This window comes from Copadichromis virginalis, linkage group LG6 (assembly GCF_057382275.1).
Source record: "Copadichromis virginalis isolate Kocher_CV1m ecotype Utaka linkage group LG6, C_Virginalis_male_GT1.1, whole genome shotgun sequence".
NCBI lineage: Eukaryota > Metazoa > Chordata > Actinopteri > Cichliformes > Cichlidae > Copadichromis > Copadichromis virginalis.
This window is the reverse complement of record NC_140623.1, coordinates 27,763,384-27,778,715: the sequence shown is the minus strand read 5'-3', so window position 1 is coordinate 27,778,715 and position 15,332 is coordinate 27,763,384. Positions and strand designations below refer to the sequence as shown.

At 39.7% G+C, this 15,332-nt stretch overlaps 1 protein-coding gene across 1 annotated transcript; it reads left to right on the top strand.

Annotated features, from left to right (window-relative positions):
* The first annotated feature begins 1,915 nt into the window (after positions 1–1,915).
* utp6 (UTP6 small subunit processome component) lies at positions 1,916–15,198 on the top strand. The gene is made up of 19 exons (XM_085459640.1): positions 1,916–2,185; positions 4,631–4,715; positions 4,811–4,852; positions 4,961–5,053; positions 5,372–5,419; positions 5,513–5,576; positions 5,742–5,860; positions 5,986–6,063; positions 6,158–6,239; positions 7,226–7,307; positions 7,421–7,599; positions 8,944–9,023; positions 9,135–9,212; positions 10,008–10,187; positions 12,049–12,129; positions 12,508–12,617; positions 12,782–12,848; positions 13,009–13,081; positions 14,612–15,198. The coding sequence occupies exons 1-19, from the start codon at positions 2,094–2,096 to the stop codon at positions 14,764–14,766; spliced, it is 1,788 nt and encodes a 595-aa protein (XP_085315766.1). The 5' UTR covers positions 1,916–2,093; the 3' UTR covers positions 14,767–15,198.
* Positions 15,199–15,332: the final 134 nt, after the last annotated feature.

Genomic DNA, 15,332 nt, shown 5'->3' with positions numbered 1-15,332 from the left:
ATCAAACACAAAACATAACATCCGAGAAGTTGTTTTGTTTTTTGTTTTTGTTTTTTTTTTTGGGGGGGGGGGGGGGTTAACTGTAAAAACCACAGACACGTTTAGCAAATTATTTTCATAACTTCAAATACAAATATAAATTGTAAATTTTGAAAACTTATGCACAAATTTTGAAAATTATAAAGTTATATACAACTATTTATCTAAAAATGTAGCCAATGCATCTGGCGTTTTTTGTTTGTTTGTACAACCATTTAAAAATACTACTATAACAAAAATGAGAGAGAGAACAATCAGTTGTCACAGTAAGATGCCCGATAAAATTATTTGCGCCAGTAAAAAAATTGTTTGTCTGACACAAGACAGAGGAGAACACTGCAGGGATAAACTCTGCAGGCCTGACAACAGGAGATGTATCACTCCTCTGGTTTTCCACCTGGAGATGGTGTTTACATTGAAATCTACCTTTGTGGCCTTCATTTGTACCCACTGACACACAAAACAAAACAATGACTACACAAGACACTAACTACACAATACAACATAACACACAAACTATAAACTCCATGCTAAACGTCATAAATCTCTCGCATCTCAAAACTCTCTCTCTCTCACTCGTTGGCTTTTTTTCCCTTTTGCACTGTAATTAGAAAATGCTTTTTTGTTTTACCGTTTATTCCACGCTAAACGTGACGATAGTATTTAAAAAAATATATATATATTCAGTTTAACCTGAGTTTTTCTTTTAATATATTCATTTCTCATCATGTCCATCCTGATCACTCCCAGTGAAATTCTGAACATCTTCAGCTCTTCCACCTGTCTTTTCATAAAATGGGGCTCCACAAGATTTTTAATATATATTTTTTTGTTGGATAAACCTTTTGCAACAAAAAGAAAGTATGTAGACTTTTCATTAAGTAAAATGTATAAATTATCCTACCCAAGTAATGTAGAGTAGTAAATAGTGCATTCTTTAACTATATTTAAAGTACCTAAAGTAAGCAGTTTTTAGAATTATATGCAATACTATGTACATATGTACTATGTACATTGGATCATAATTACTGATGCATTGATGTGTGTACATATATACACATCAATGGTCCAGCTATTGATTATTTTATTATATATATATTGGAGGGTAGCTTGATATATTGCATTATTATGATGCAATTAATGTGAGGAGGCTTGTGCCAGCTCATTTCCCCCCTCGTTCATATAGTACTACACTGTGGAGAGAACTTGAAAATTATATATTGTGCAAAACAACATACGAAGTCAAAATTGAAGGGAAGGACATTATCAGTTATTTTGAAACCAAAGGAAAAAAAATTATGTACCATTGTCAATCTTTATATCTTACTAGGGAAATTCCACATACATAAATGTACATTTTAAAACTCAACCCCATTATTGAATTTGTTTTTTACTTGAAATTGAATATTACTTAAACTCTCTTAAATTAACTTCAAATAAAAGAGGTTCATCATTGATTGAAATTCATTCAGAAATTTTCAACAAATGAGCTGTCACAGATATAATTTTCAAGTACAAAGCTATTATGAAGTCTGTCACATCCCTCTTTTTTCCTTTTATTAATTATTTACCCTTCTTATTTTCATTGTAATACTTATTGTTACTCTTATTTGCCCTGTATGTTTACTGTACAAACTGAGCTGGGATGACTGACTGTTCACGTTACAATTTCAAATAAAGTTCTGAAAAAAAAGCTTTCCCCACTCTATATGTTCCCCTGGTGTATATCAAAATTAATCTGAGGTGAGAAAACATACACCAAATCGTTTTCGAATATAAAAGGACAGGTAAACTTTCGTTTCATCTTTAATACGTTGTGAAACAGGGAGTTTGGGAGTTTAAAACTCTGAGTTAACAAAGGTTTCCTCCAGCTCAGATTTCCTGTCGGACCTATTTGCAGACGGAACCGGAAGCTCCGCTAGTCACAACTTCCACACATGTGTAATTGGGGATAGAGTTGGCCTCTCGTGGTGTTCTGTGTACAGTTGTTATACCATTATTAAGTTTTACCAAACAGCAGCTGAACACGAGCGTTTAACGGCTGCTTCGACGAGATGGCGGAGATCGTTCAGCAGCGGATCGAGGACAGAATCCCTGAGCTGGAGCAGCTGGAGAGAGTGGGACTGTTCACCAAGAAAGAAGTCAAGTAAGGCAGCACCGAGCCTTTACACGCTGTGTCTTCCAGGAAAATAGCAAAAGAGGTGATGGGTGAGCCCATCACGTACTCTCGGACGCACTCTCAGAGAGGGCTCCGAACCTGTGAAATATTTAATTATTTACATTACAGGGCCGAGAAACTGCGAGAGATGAAGCTGAGAAAGTCTATTGATCATCTTCTTGTTCTCCAAAAAAAAAAAAACCCCAACAAAAAACGGTTTTTACTACTGATTAAATTTTGGATGATTTAGAGAAAAAAAATCCCCCAAAATAAAGAGCAAATATAGTTAAGTGCTTAATCTGGGCAGCTGAACTTAACTTTTTGACATCTATAGTTAGCAGAAATACATGGAAGATATCGTCCTGAAGATTTAAGGAGGAAATATTGAAGATCCCTTTTGCAGATAGTTGCACATCTACATCCTTAATTAAAATCAGTGTTAGGGTTGTGAATCTCAAAGTAACTGGTGATGATCAATACATTATAGGAATATCGATACATCACCATATTTGTGTAACATCACAATAGAAATCAGCACTTGTCAGGAGAATTCCTTCTGTCTTAAACACCCCAACAAGTCATCACTTTCCAACACTTGACCTCTTCTTCAGAAGTCTCTTGGACACAGCTCTATTTTCTTTACTGGGTGTATTTATTACAGAAGCTGTAGTAGTCGGGCAAGAAGTTTGATACAGGAATGGCACAGAGAATGAAAGATCTGGTGCAGACTACGCGTTGTGCTTCTGTAGTACTCCCAGGGTGATTTGAAGCCAGGCAAAGGAAAGAAAATTAACTCAGGAAGTCCAGCGTCACAGAATATGCTACCTTGATACCACTTTTCTACTCTAGTTAGGCATCAATGCACTTTCTAGTATAACTTTCATTCACAAAATCACGCATGTTTGTTTGAGTGCTTTTTTTCTGCCATGCATGTATGGCACACTGTCTTGCCCAAGGATACATGCAGACTAAAGGAGCCAGGACTCCAACCACGGATCTTCTGACTGCTGGACAACCAGCTCTACCTCCTGAGCCACAGCTGTTGTGGGGGTTAAACTTTTATCTACTAGGAGTTATTCCCTTTACTAATAATGAGGCTAATGTTTAAATAATCTCTTTAAGCGTAAAACTAGGCTCCAGATTGCTTTAAATACAGTTTTTCTACTGTTGGATTTTTATGATGTCAGAAAGAGCAAATAATACCCAGCCCTGTACCCTCTTTCACCTGCTGTTCAATCGTCCTGTTTGCAATGAGCAGCCAATGAGCAGAAAGCTGACCTAATGGAAAGCTCTGCTTTAAATTCAGTTGATCAGTCCTATAATTTGATTTCCTGTGTGGTCTGAAGTTCAAACTGAGCATCTGAATATGGAACAAAGGTGATATAAATGACGTAGCATGGTAGCTGGTCTAAGTATTTCAGAAACTGGTAATTTACCTTGATTTTCTTATGCAGCTATCTGTAGAGATTGTTCTGAATAAGAGAAGCTATTGAGTGAGTGACAGTTCTCTGGGTGAAAATGCTCAAATAACCAGTTGTTTCAACCAAGGTATGCAGAAGAGCATCTCTGAACGCACAATATGTTGAATCTCGAAGCAACAGAAGACCACACCAGGTGTCACTGTCAGCTAAGAACACTAAACTGAGGCTACAGTCTGCTCAAGCTCGCCATAATTGAACATTAGAAATTCAAAGAAGTGTTTGCGGGTCTGTTGACCCAGTTTGATGTAACACCATGAAAGCCCTAATCCATCCTGCCCTGTATTAACGTTTCAAGATGGCGGTGGTGTAATGGTGAAACTGAAGCTACAATTCACACGGGGTCATTTTCTTGGCACACTTTAGCCCCAACTGAGCATCGTTTAAATGCTACAGCCTGCTGACCATGTACGTTCCTTTGGGACCATAGTGTACCCATTGTTTTGGCTGCTTCCAGAAGAATAATATATACTGTGTCTCAAAGTTCAGATCTTTCCAAACCAGCTTCTTGAACATGACAGTGAGTTTACTGTATTCAAATGGCCTCCACGGTCATCAAATGTACGGGTCATGGATGTTCTCTGACAAACTGCAGCAACTATGTGATGCTATCATGTCAGTACGGGCTAAAATCTCTGAGGACTGTCTCCAGCATCTTGTTAAATCTATGCCCCAAAGACGTAAAGCAGTTCTGAGGATAAAAGGGGTCCAGTGTTAGCAAGGTGCACCTAAAAACTGCCCGTGAGTGTAAATTCAGTGTACAAAAAATGCATTTTATGCTGTATTTCCTAAAATTGACTTCGAAATGTCCCATTCTTCTTTTGTGCTTTCTTTTCTCCTAATAAAAAAACTGTTGGTCAGTATTAAAATTTCCATGTGAAAATATTCCCGTGTGTGTTTATGCAAGTCCTTCTCACTGATTCAACATTATTCTTCTGTTCTATTTTTCATTTAGATCAATAATCAAGAGGGTAACAGCCCTGGAGTACAAGCTTCACAGGCTGATCGTAAATAAGGAGGACTTCATTGCATACATTCAGGTAGGGGGCTGTGATGATACATCATGTTTCTTCTAAGTTTCAATAAATAAGTAAAGATCGTGAATCATGTTCAGAGACTCTCCTTTTGTTTATAGTATGAAATCAACGTTTTAGAGCTGATCAAGAAGAGAAGAGCAGTAAGTATCCTACATACCGAATCTGGTATTTTAAGCTCATGTGATTAAAAACTATATTTGTCAGGAAACCACACCTGAGAGTGACTCTACTATCCTTTTCATTTTCAGCACATACACTACCAGTTCAAGCGAGAGGAGATTGAGTACCCCATCATCCACAGAATAAATAGCATCTTTAAAAGAGCAACAAATAAGTGGAAGGTAGTGTAAATAGAGCATTTGTAATCTGTAATTATTATTCTGTATGGTTGTAATAATTAATTTATAACATCAGATTATTAAATTCAGCCATGTGTATCGAATATTTGTAACATTTTTAGACATTTTTTCCTCTAAATTTGTATGATATTATCTAATGTGTAACTGAGCCATTGCTGGAAAGTAATATGATGCTTTTTGTTAACAAACATGGCAAAAAAAAAAAAAGTTAAAATTGTAGATTTTTACATTGGATTTAAATTTACAAAAGGAATGAAAGCCGAAAGGAGTGAAGAGTCACACGTCTTCTTTCCCCCGCAGGATGATGTGCAGCTATGGCTCTCACACGTTGCTTTCTGTAAGAAATGGGTATGTAAAGATCTCATCACTTGCCTTCAAGTCAGATAAGTCTGCTCTACACCGTGTCTTCTCATTCTTATAATGATCCCTTTCACTCATCAGGCCACCAAGAGCCAAATCAGCAAGGTGTTCTCAGCCATGCTTGCCATCCATCCTGACAAACCAGGTACAGAAGAAAGGGGGCATTACAAACACACTGCAATTTGCCGATGTTTAGTGGCTGGAAATGTGCGTTAAAATAAATTAAACCAAGGCAGGAAATCTGTGATTGCAATCTTGGAGATGACCAAGACGAATGCTGTTAATAAACACTGTTTCCGTCCCGCTTTAGCTCTGTGGATCATGGCTGCCAAGAGCGAGCTGGAGGATAGAAATTCTTCTGAGAGCGCCAGACACCTGTTTCTGAGGGCGCTGCGATTCCACCCAAATGATAAGAAAGTCTACCAGGAGGTAAAAGATGCCAAATATCTTCTTTTTATTATTGATATTTAAGGTAACCCAGACTTAAAACTTTAAGCAACAGTTTATTCATTTAAAACATGCTCGTCTAAAATCCTCCAACCACTCTGTGTTAGTATTTCCGTATGGAGCTGCTGCATTGTGAGAAACTGAGGAAGCAGAAGATTCAGCTGGAGCAGGCTCAGATGGACCTGGTGAGCGTGAAACAAAGCAAACACAAAACAGTAGGAAGTAAGCGCGTGCATATGCTGCTCGTTGTATTTAAAACTCACTGTTCACACCTTCCAGGGTGAATATGAATTTTCTCCAGAGATCCTGAGTGGTAAACTGGCTGAGGTTGTATACAAAGATGCTACAGGGAAAATCAAAGGTAAGCTTGTCAATGGTTATTCACAGGCCTGTGCAAATATGAGAAAATATAAAATAACTTAAGTGTTTATGCTGCAAATACATTTGAATATTAAGAGCAGCATAATGCTGTCGCACTCTCTCCTGTAGCCTCCAACGCACATAGGGTCTTAACTGCTCCTCAAGACCCAGATGTTAGAAAATTCCAGGTGTAACAGAGAATATTAAAAAACAAACTCTTAATGCTAAAGTGCAGTTGTGTTGTGTGTTAAGAAAACAGCTCAGCTTTTATAAATCGCCGTAAAACTAATTACACCTGTGTACACTATATAGGGATTGTGCTTGCATGATCTTTAGGCCTGTTTAGTAAATCTGGGCTTTAAAAATAACACATTTATTGTTTAAATAAAATGCACATAATTTGTAGAGCCGTAGATTTAAACTCTTTCTGCAAACTGTTATTTATTTAGTTTTTATTTCAGTTCAAGACCACCTATATTGTCATTAAAGTGAATTCCTTTAGCAGTGGGATATGTAAAGACTAAATGGGGATAAGAATTGGCAATTGAAATCAACCCTGAGCACAGGATACCTGTTAAAAAACGCTGAAATCACAGACTTACATATGTGGAAGGACTTTTCATGGAAAAACTGTGTAAGATTTTTTTTTTTAATAATAACTCCGAAACAAAAGTCCAGACACACCAGTGCACAACTTGAATGCTTTCTGGGATGTGATCATTGTTTGGCAGATCACTTTCATGTATTCTGGCGCAGTCACATTCTTAAAACTGTTCTGGGACGGCGTTCCCACTACGGCGAAGGAGGTTTTGTCTCATAATATTGAATTTATATGTCTGACCTGCTACCTGGGGAAAATTGGACCTTAGTTTAGCTAAATGTGACAACTGTCTATTAAAAATATTTATGGTGGTGAGTAAGAACAAGCCATTGGCTTTGGAAACAACCTAGCGTGTGTCTCTACTTGTGCATCTTTTCATCCTACAGAAGCAGAGTTTGTCATCTCACTTCTGAACATAGCGGCTATTTTTGACTTCACCAAAGACCTCCAGGACTCCATCCTGCAAGAGTAATTTACTTCCAAAAGGCTTTCATTTAACTCTCTTTTACATGAACTCTGAATTCCTCAACTTCCATAGTGTTACCTTTAAGCAGTAACCTCATCTCACCTCTTGTTTCCAGCTTACAGACTAACTACACAGATGACAGCTCCACGTGGGATTTCATGGCTAAGAGGGAGCTGGAGGCCCCAGGAGCAGGAGAGGAGCTCCAGACTGCCAAAGGCAGGGCCTCAGATATAAACCGCAGAGAGGAGCGCTGCTGCCAGGTCTATGAGGAGGGCGTCAAGAGTCTAAACACTGGTAGGAGCTTCCTGATACACAGAGAGAACATATATATTTCAATTTTAAAATGAATTGTTGAGACATGATTTAGACTTTGGTAATTAATTATTAATTGTAACAATCTTCATCTGCAAATGAAGTTGGTGGGTAAACTAAGAAGTACGAGAAAGACGCCACTTTGTTAGGACATCTTACCCCTTTTACGCTCAAACCTCCTTCATTTTTCATGGCACCGATTCAACAAGGTGCTGGAAAATTTCTTCTGAGATTTTAGTTCATGTTGACTTGATAGCATCACACAGCTGCTGCAGATTTGTTGGCTGCACGTCCATGAAGTTAATCTCGTGTTCACCCCCACATCCCAAAGCTGCGGTGACTGCGGAGGCCGTTTGAGTACAGCGAACTCGTCAAGTCACGTCAAGTTTATTTATAAAGCACATTTAAAAACAACCAAGGCTGACCAAAGTGCTGATTTAAGCTTTGTGTCACGTGCCTTGTCTTGCTGGAAGCAGCCATCAGAAGATAGATACACTGTGGTCATAAAGGGTGGTCAGCAACAATACATACGGGTGGGCTGTGGCATTTAAACAATGCTCTGTTGGTATTCAAGGGGCCAAAGTGTGCCTAGAAAACATCTCCCACACCATTATGCCAGCAGCCATAAGTGTTTGTGGATCCATGCTTTCATGTTGTTTATGTGAAATCCTCACCCTGCCATCCAAATGTCACAACAGAAATTGTGACTCAAGATTTTTCCAGTCTTCTGTTGTCCAATTATAGCGAGCCTGTGTGAACTGTAGCCTCAGCTCCCTGTTCTTAGCTGATGGGAGTGTCATCTGTGCATCAGAGATGCTCTTCTGCATCCCAGAATGACTTACTGTTGCCTTCCTGTCAGCTTAAAGAAGTCTGGTGTAGTCTCCTCTGATGTCAGAAAGACATTTTTGCCCAGAGACGTGACGCTTACTGGATATTTTCTCTTTTTCTGGCCTTTCTCTGTAAATCCTAGAGATCACTTAAATCACCTTCCTCATTCTTATGTGCAGTTTGAACTTCAGCAGGCCCTCATGAACATGATTGGCTGATTAGGTATTTTCTTTAATGTGCAGCTGAGCGTGTGTGTAGCTTTTTTATGTGTCAATGCACCCATATTACCAAAACAAGAATGATCTCTTCTTGTTCTCTTCTTGTTCTTTTATTTAATTTGCACATGCTGGCAGTGGGTTAAAAGCTTTAATGGAAGAATTTTATTTTGGTCAAAACCTCCAAGAAGGAGCCCAGAAAGTTGTAAAATGTTATCCTTGTTCCTGCATGTATTCATTCACTGCTTCCGTTAGTATAAGAAACTGCTGCTTTGCCTCCCAGAGCCAATGTGGACCTGCTACGTGGCTTTCTTGTTGGAAAGGATGAAAAGGAAGACCAACGTCCAAGAGCTGAAAGAAAAAGTAAGTAAAAAGTCCTTAAGTTTGGCCTGAAGTTATTTCCTCCTCAGGTACGCTGAGAAATGTCAATGGGTTCAGTGTTTTCTGGAGTAAAAACAAGTGTTTGTATCACAGAGGCAGGAGAGGCTGCTGGGAGTGCTGCAGCGTGCCCATGACTGCTCGCTGTTGAAGGAGAATTACTACAAGAACTGGGTGAGATAAAGCCTCTTTTCAATGTGTGAATGGAATTTTAGGCACCCGTAAGCCTGTCTTCTCTTTATTTGAATGATGACCTGTCGGCTCTCATTTCGCTCAAACCACGTTTCGTTTTGGTCGGGTAAGAGCAGCGCCAGGCAAAGTCTGACAGGAACAGCAAAAATCTTTAAAACCTTGCAAGTCGTCTCTTCTTTCAGATATACACTAGCAGAGGTAACACGGAATGAAAATGTAATTGCACTGCACCGAAAACACAACATGTTATTGGAAAAGCAGAAACAACTGAGGCCGACAGCCAGAAGTTACTAACACACTGACGTTCAGGCAAATGAAACCAGTTCTATGATGATGAGAATCTCAATTAGAATAAAAATGTGGTAATTGTTGGCCTAGTGGTTAGAGGCTAATACCAAGCACTCTGAGTAATTTATGGGTTTGTGTGACTATTATTTAATAGCTGTATTTGTTTGTTAATTTATTTGGTGGTGCGACAAACACACATTGTCCAGCAATAATGAATAACAAAGTAAACAGAGTGCACATTTAGACCCAGCACATGGTGGCTTTATGGATATCCTGGTGGTTGTAAGCCTGTATTTTTTAAATCAATTGCTATGTTTCCTGTGTAGGATTATCAGTTTGTCTGGTAATGGGACTGAAATTGTTTAAAAAAACTGAAAATGGTGATAGTCGAAAAACTCCTTTAACATCAGGTTATATTCAAAAAGGAAACGATACCTTGCATTTTACCGATGTATGAATCAACCAACCTGATGTTGTCCACGTGACCAGCTCCAAATCTTGCTCTCATCGGGAGATGCTGAGGGAGCAGCAAGCGTTGCCATGACAGCCACGCAGCGCTACAGCCAATCAGTGACCATGTGGAGTTTGAGCCTGCAGACGCTGATGGAGCTAGGGAGCCGAGACATAGGCCGGTGTTTCCAGGACGCTCTCAAACACGTTAATCCCAAGGTACACACACACTGGACCGGGAGAGCCACGTTTGCTTTTCTGAAATCACATAATGGGGTTCAGTAATTTTCTCATCTTACACTATCATATAAACACTGTTCAGCACACTGAGTGGCAGCACCGCTTTAATTGTTGTCCTTGGAGAAAAGAGACATATGGATTCACTCACACACATACACACACTAGCCACCAGCAGTGCTGTATAAGTGGGCCATCTCCTTGGCCTAATTAGTCTCTGTTCAGTCATATTAATTTCCTCAACTGTCTTCATCTGCCTGAGCGCACATGAAGGCAGGTGAAAAACTAAATTTAATCGTGCAGATATTTGTGTATCAATTTACCTTTTTTAAAGGTAAAAGCTACCCCAGTGATGAAGCTGGGGGCTGTTATGGTTTAGGGCAGGAATCTGTCACAAGTGTCAAGTGCAGAGAGAATAAAGGGAAACGGTAGACATGCATGTGTATATATTAAAAAGACATTTTGCAGGTTGATGGGGCCAATAAATACGGACCAGGAACAGCAGGTCCAGAATTAGAAACGCATGCAGACGGGTACAAGGAAAGAGGGGACAGAGAAGAAGGTGCCAACTACAGAAGAGAGCAGATAAAAATTAATATCAGTTAATCAGTTCAGTGCAGACAGGAAAAAAAAGGGAGAATATTTATGGAGGCCACGCAGCAGCCTGAGTCTGACCATTAATAATTTGAAGCCCGATTTCCATCTCGGCTCAGTTTGACCTTATAAATTAGCGTTTAGAATTTCTTATGTACTCTTCTGGTCAGTGGTGAATTAAACCTTATCTTACAATCTCTCCTATATTTCAGAGTAGTCAGAACGTTCTTCTTAATTTTTCTGTTGAACCTCCCTCATAGTTGCACAGTTCTGTACAACTATGAATACGCATGCCTCGACTGAGCCGCGGGCCTTTGTAGCAGTGAATAGAATAGCTGATTATTGTTGTGGTGGGGGTTTCATAAGTCCACGGCCCTGAGAAGGAGGATTAGTACAGCTGCTTATTATGCAAGTCTTTTCTTTTGAACAAAACACCCTGTTTGAGCATGGAGAAGTGGCACACACCTCCAGGGTTGGAGGCCTGTGTATCCAACAATGTTAAGTTTCCGCATTGAAAAGCACAGAAGTGCAGATAAATCAATGGTGAAAATGTAAGCACGTTCTTTATCCTGTCATTCTGTACTCATGCCGATTCCAGAAGGTATATTGATCCTTCCCTCCTGGCTGAGAACAGATGCTGCCTGAGTGATTATTCATTTTTAAAATCTCTGCATATAATGGCAAAACCCGGTAACTAATTCTGATCTGAGCTTTGCATGCTCTGACACGTTCGCTGGAGACTGAGAAGGCCAAATCCTTTCTGGTTCCTGCTGCTTCTCAAATGTGAATATCAGCTGTAGTGTCATACCGGATGATGCATAGTGTCCCTCACTTGCTATATTTACTTTAAATGATACCAATCCCACTTACGGTACTAGAAAAGATCAGAACTGACCACCCAATTGGTAGCTGTGTTTCTTACAAGCTAGCAATGATGTGCCAGTTTAAAATTGACATTAGTGTTTAATAGAAACACTCAGTCTGATGACAGATATCCCAGGTTGGACTGTCAACACTGCTTAAGTGTTTTAACAGTGAGGCACCTCTAATACAAACTCACGATAATCCAGAAGTTCTTTTATTGACTGTTTTACGTTGTTGTTATTCATCAGTGTTAAGTCGTGAAAGTTTTGTGTCTGAACAAAATGCGTGCGCCTAATGGTTGCTTATTAATGAACAGGCGTAAGGTACATTCACATTTTTTAAGGTGGGTGAAGCTCATTCATGTAACCGCGTCTTGTCTTGACAGGAGAGTCTACCACTGTGGCAGCTGCAGTTTGAGTGGAGCAAGGCCAGCCAGAGTGCCGAGGAGACAGAAGCCATCCTCAAGGTAGTGCACCCGAATCCAGCCGTTTGAACAGCTGCAGTGTGATCTTGCTATAGCCTGCAGCATTTAGAGCAATTTATCCGCTTCATTTTTTGTGGATTTGTTTACACCGATATTTTATCGATAAGAGTTACGCTGGAAACACAGTTTTGAATTGTTAGAAATGAAATGCGCAACATAAGAAGTTAATGACAGGATAAAATATGATCCTGCACTGTAATATAAAGTACAGCAGGCAGACTGTGATCAGAAAAGGCTGAGTAAGCTAGAGATGAGATAAAGAGTAAACAATAAAAGCTAAAGCAGGCAAGATTAATAGTGTTTTTGCCTCTGAAATGAGGATATGCCTTGCAGACAGTTTGTTCTCTTGCTTGTTCCCAGAGAGGTCTGCTGTCTGCAGTCCCGGCTGTTGCCATGGAGATGAAAGAGTGCTACCTCGATTGGTCCTACTCCACTGGAGGCTACAAGAAGGCGAGGAAGACCTTTACAAGGTGAAAATCAGATAACTCTGTCTGCTCATGTAGTTTTTAATTTAGGTGATGAATGAAGCAGGAACATATAAGTTTAACGGGTCTCAAAGCACTGACCTGCAGGTGCAAAATAAACGTTCAGGATCTTTAATACCTTTTAATTAAATTACATTTTTCTTATGTAGCTTACAGGAAAACCGCCCATTGTCCAAGGAGTTTTTCAACAGAATGATTCAAATCGAGAAGGAACAAGTACGTATATGAAGCCCAGTGACATCCTCATTCTTCTGCCTGCCACCAACTATAATGTTTATGTTGTACTGACTTCATTGATAGTTTGACACTGGAAAGATACCTTTGATGTTGCTGATAAGTGAAAACAATTAATGTGATTACAATGTTGTTTTTTCAGGAAAATCCAAAGATGAACTATCTGAGGGACTACTATGAGAGGGTGCTGCAGGAGTTCGGCACCTCCAATGAAGGTGAATTTAAATCAGGTTAAGGAGCTGGAATGAACCGGAAAGCTGGTGTTATTTATGCTTTCAGCTCAGCCAGCAAGCTCAAGTTTTAAGACGAATATTAAAGTTTGTGAGCTCATTGCTCCCCATTAATACAAACAGACCCAGGTGGATGCTGGGGTGGTGGAGGGTGTTGAGTTTATCTAGGCACAAACCCCACTGGAACACGAGACACACAATAACTGCACGACAAAACAAGTCAAGACAGAGCTCTTTGTCTTTGTGGCCCGTGAGGGAAGTCAGCCCAGGCCTTCACCTGTCCTTAGCCAACTTCAACTGATTCCTTCGCTACAGCCCTTTTTTTATTGTCAGCAAGCAAGCAATCATTCATAAATGTGCAATTACAAATACATGTGACATTCTTAAGCAGGCATATCTGAACAACATCAGTGTCTATATTCTGTGTGTGTGGGTGTGTGTAGGTGCATGTGTGTGTGTTTACAGCTGTACCATACATAGGCATATGACCTTTCAATGAACTTAAACTGTGTATGAGGTATGCAGAAAGGCAGAAGTAAGCGTCTCGCTAAATGATAAGAACAGGAACTTGCAACAGGTCATGTCTCAGACGAACATTTAAAGGTGTGAAGTCTCGCACTTATAAGAAACAGAACGATTCTGGTTTCTAAAGCTATAATGGAAATGATAACGTCGAGGCTGCTTCCTCTCAACTCATGGTACACACGCGCACACAGAATCTTATCAGACCTAATAAGGATATGATTTTTATCAGCGTACAAATGATTATATATTTCTAAGCACAAATGACAATATAAAAAATATCAATTCCAACAGAGGGGTTGAACAGCAGGAACAGTATTTACAAATTAGAGGAAGAGATTAAAAAAGAGATCGCCAAAACGAGAGGATGTGTCTTTGTATGTTATGTGAGCACAAATCAAATACAGGTTTGGACTGAACAGCTAATCAACAGTTAGAGTTATTTGATCAGACTGAGTCAGAGGACAAGAGTAAAACACGTTCAAGAGAATCTGTATCGCTAAAGAACAAAGTTAGACGAGATGGAAAATACCGGGCCACCTCCATATTGCACCTACAGGAGCTGCTCGGCCATGGAAACCCATGGCATGAAGGTCTCGGTGCATTATGTGCCCTTGCACTTGGTGACCCAACTCACAACAACAATCACCTCAACGCACTCAGTTTGACCTATATATTAAAGGAAAAAATAAATAGTATTATGCAGAAAACAACAACAATCAAATGATCCCCTTTGAGCAAGCACTTGGCAACAGTGGGGAGGAAAAACTCCCTTGTGACAGGAAGAAACCGCTGGCAGAGCCAGGCTCAGGGAGGAAGACAGTGAGTGGCATGTTACAGTATCACACTTGTAATGCTATAAGCTCTATAGAGATGTGGCTCAATACTTCTGTCCTTGTAGTGTAAAAGTATGGATAGATACAATTAGATTAAGAACCTTTAGGTTTTTTGTTTTTTTTAAACATAACTGTTTCCTGTTTCGTTTTTCTAAAGATCTGTGGCTGCAGTACATCCGCGAGGAACTCGGACCCCTCGGTCAGCCAGAGAACTGTGGAAAGATCCACTGGAGAGCCATGAAGTTTCTGGAAGGAGAGAGTGTAGAAAGATTCATTTCCAAACATGCACTCCTTCAGACTGGACACTTATAAGTAGCAGAAAAACAAGGCTGTGAGTTCAGACAACAAATACCTTGTGGAGGTTTGTCAGCTGACGAACAAGCACGTTTCTGAGTGATTCTTCCTCCCAGTCTAATTGAAGACTGGTCCCGTGCTGAATTTCTTTCGTTCCCAGCTTTGCAGTTTCTGTTGTTTGCGGTTCATTCAAAATAAACCTGCTCATTCCTCTTTAAAGGTTCCAGCCATGTTACAAGAACAATTCTCATTTTCACAGACTTGTTTTTTTCTTATCGATTGCAGCCGTAATTTACAACAGGTGTTCGTTTTTGTTTTAAGGTCTGTGCTGCGTTTGTTAACCCCACAGTAATGACGCCCAGAGTCATTAAATACACGTTTGTCATTTTGAGAAGATAAATTTTAATGCTGTTATGAAGATGATATTAAAACAGTCTTTCATTCTTGGGTGTTTTCTCGGGTTATGGTCTGTCTGACGCAGTAAACTTACACAACCACTTTTTTCTTAACGAAGCAGTCATGTAACGGTAGCTCTCACTGTTCCAACACTTATAGATTGGAGCGGTTATTTTGATAAAAACATC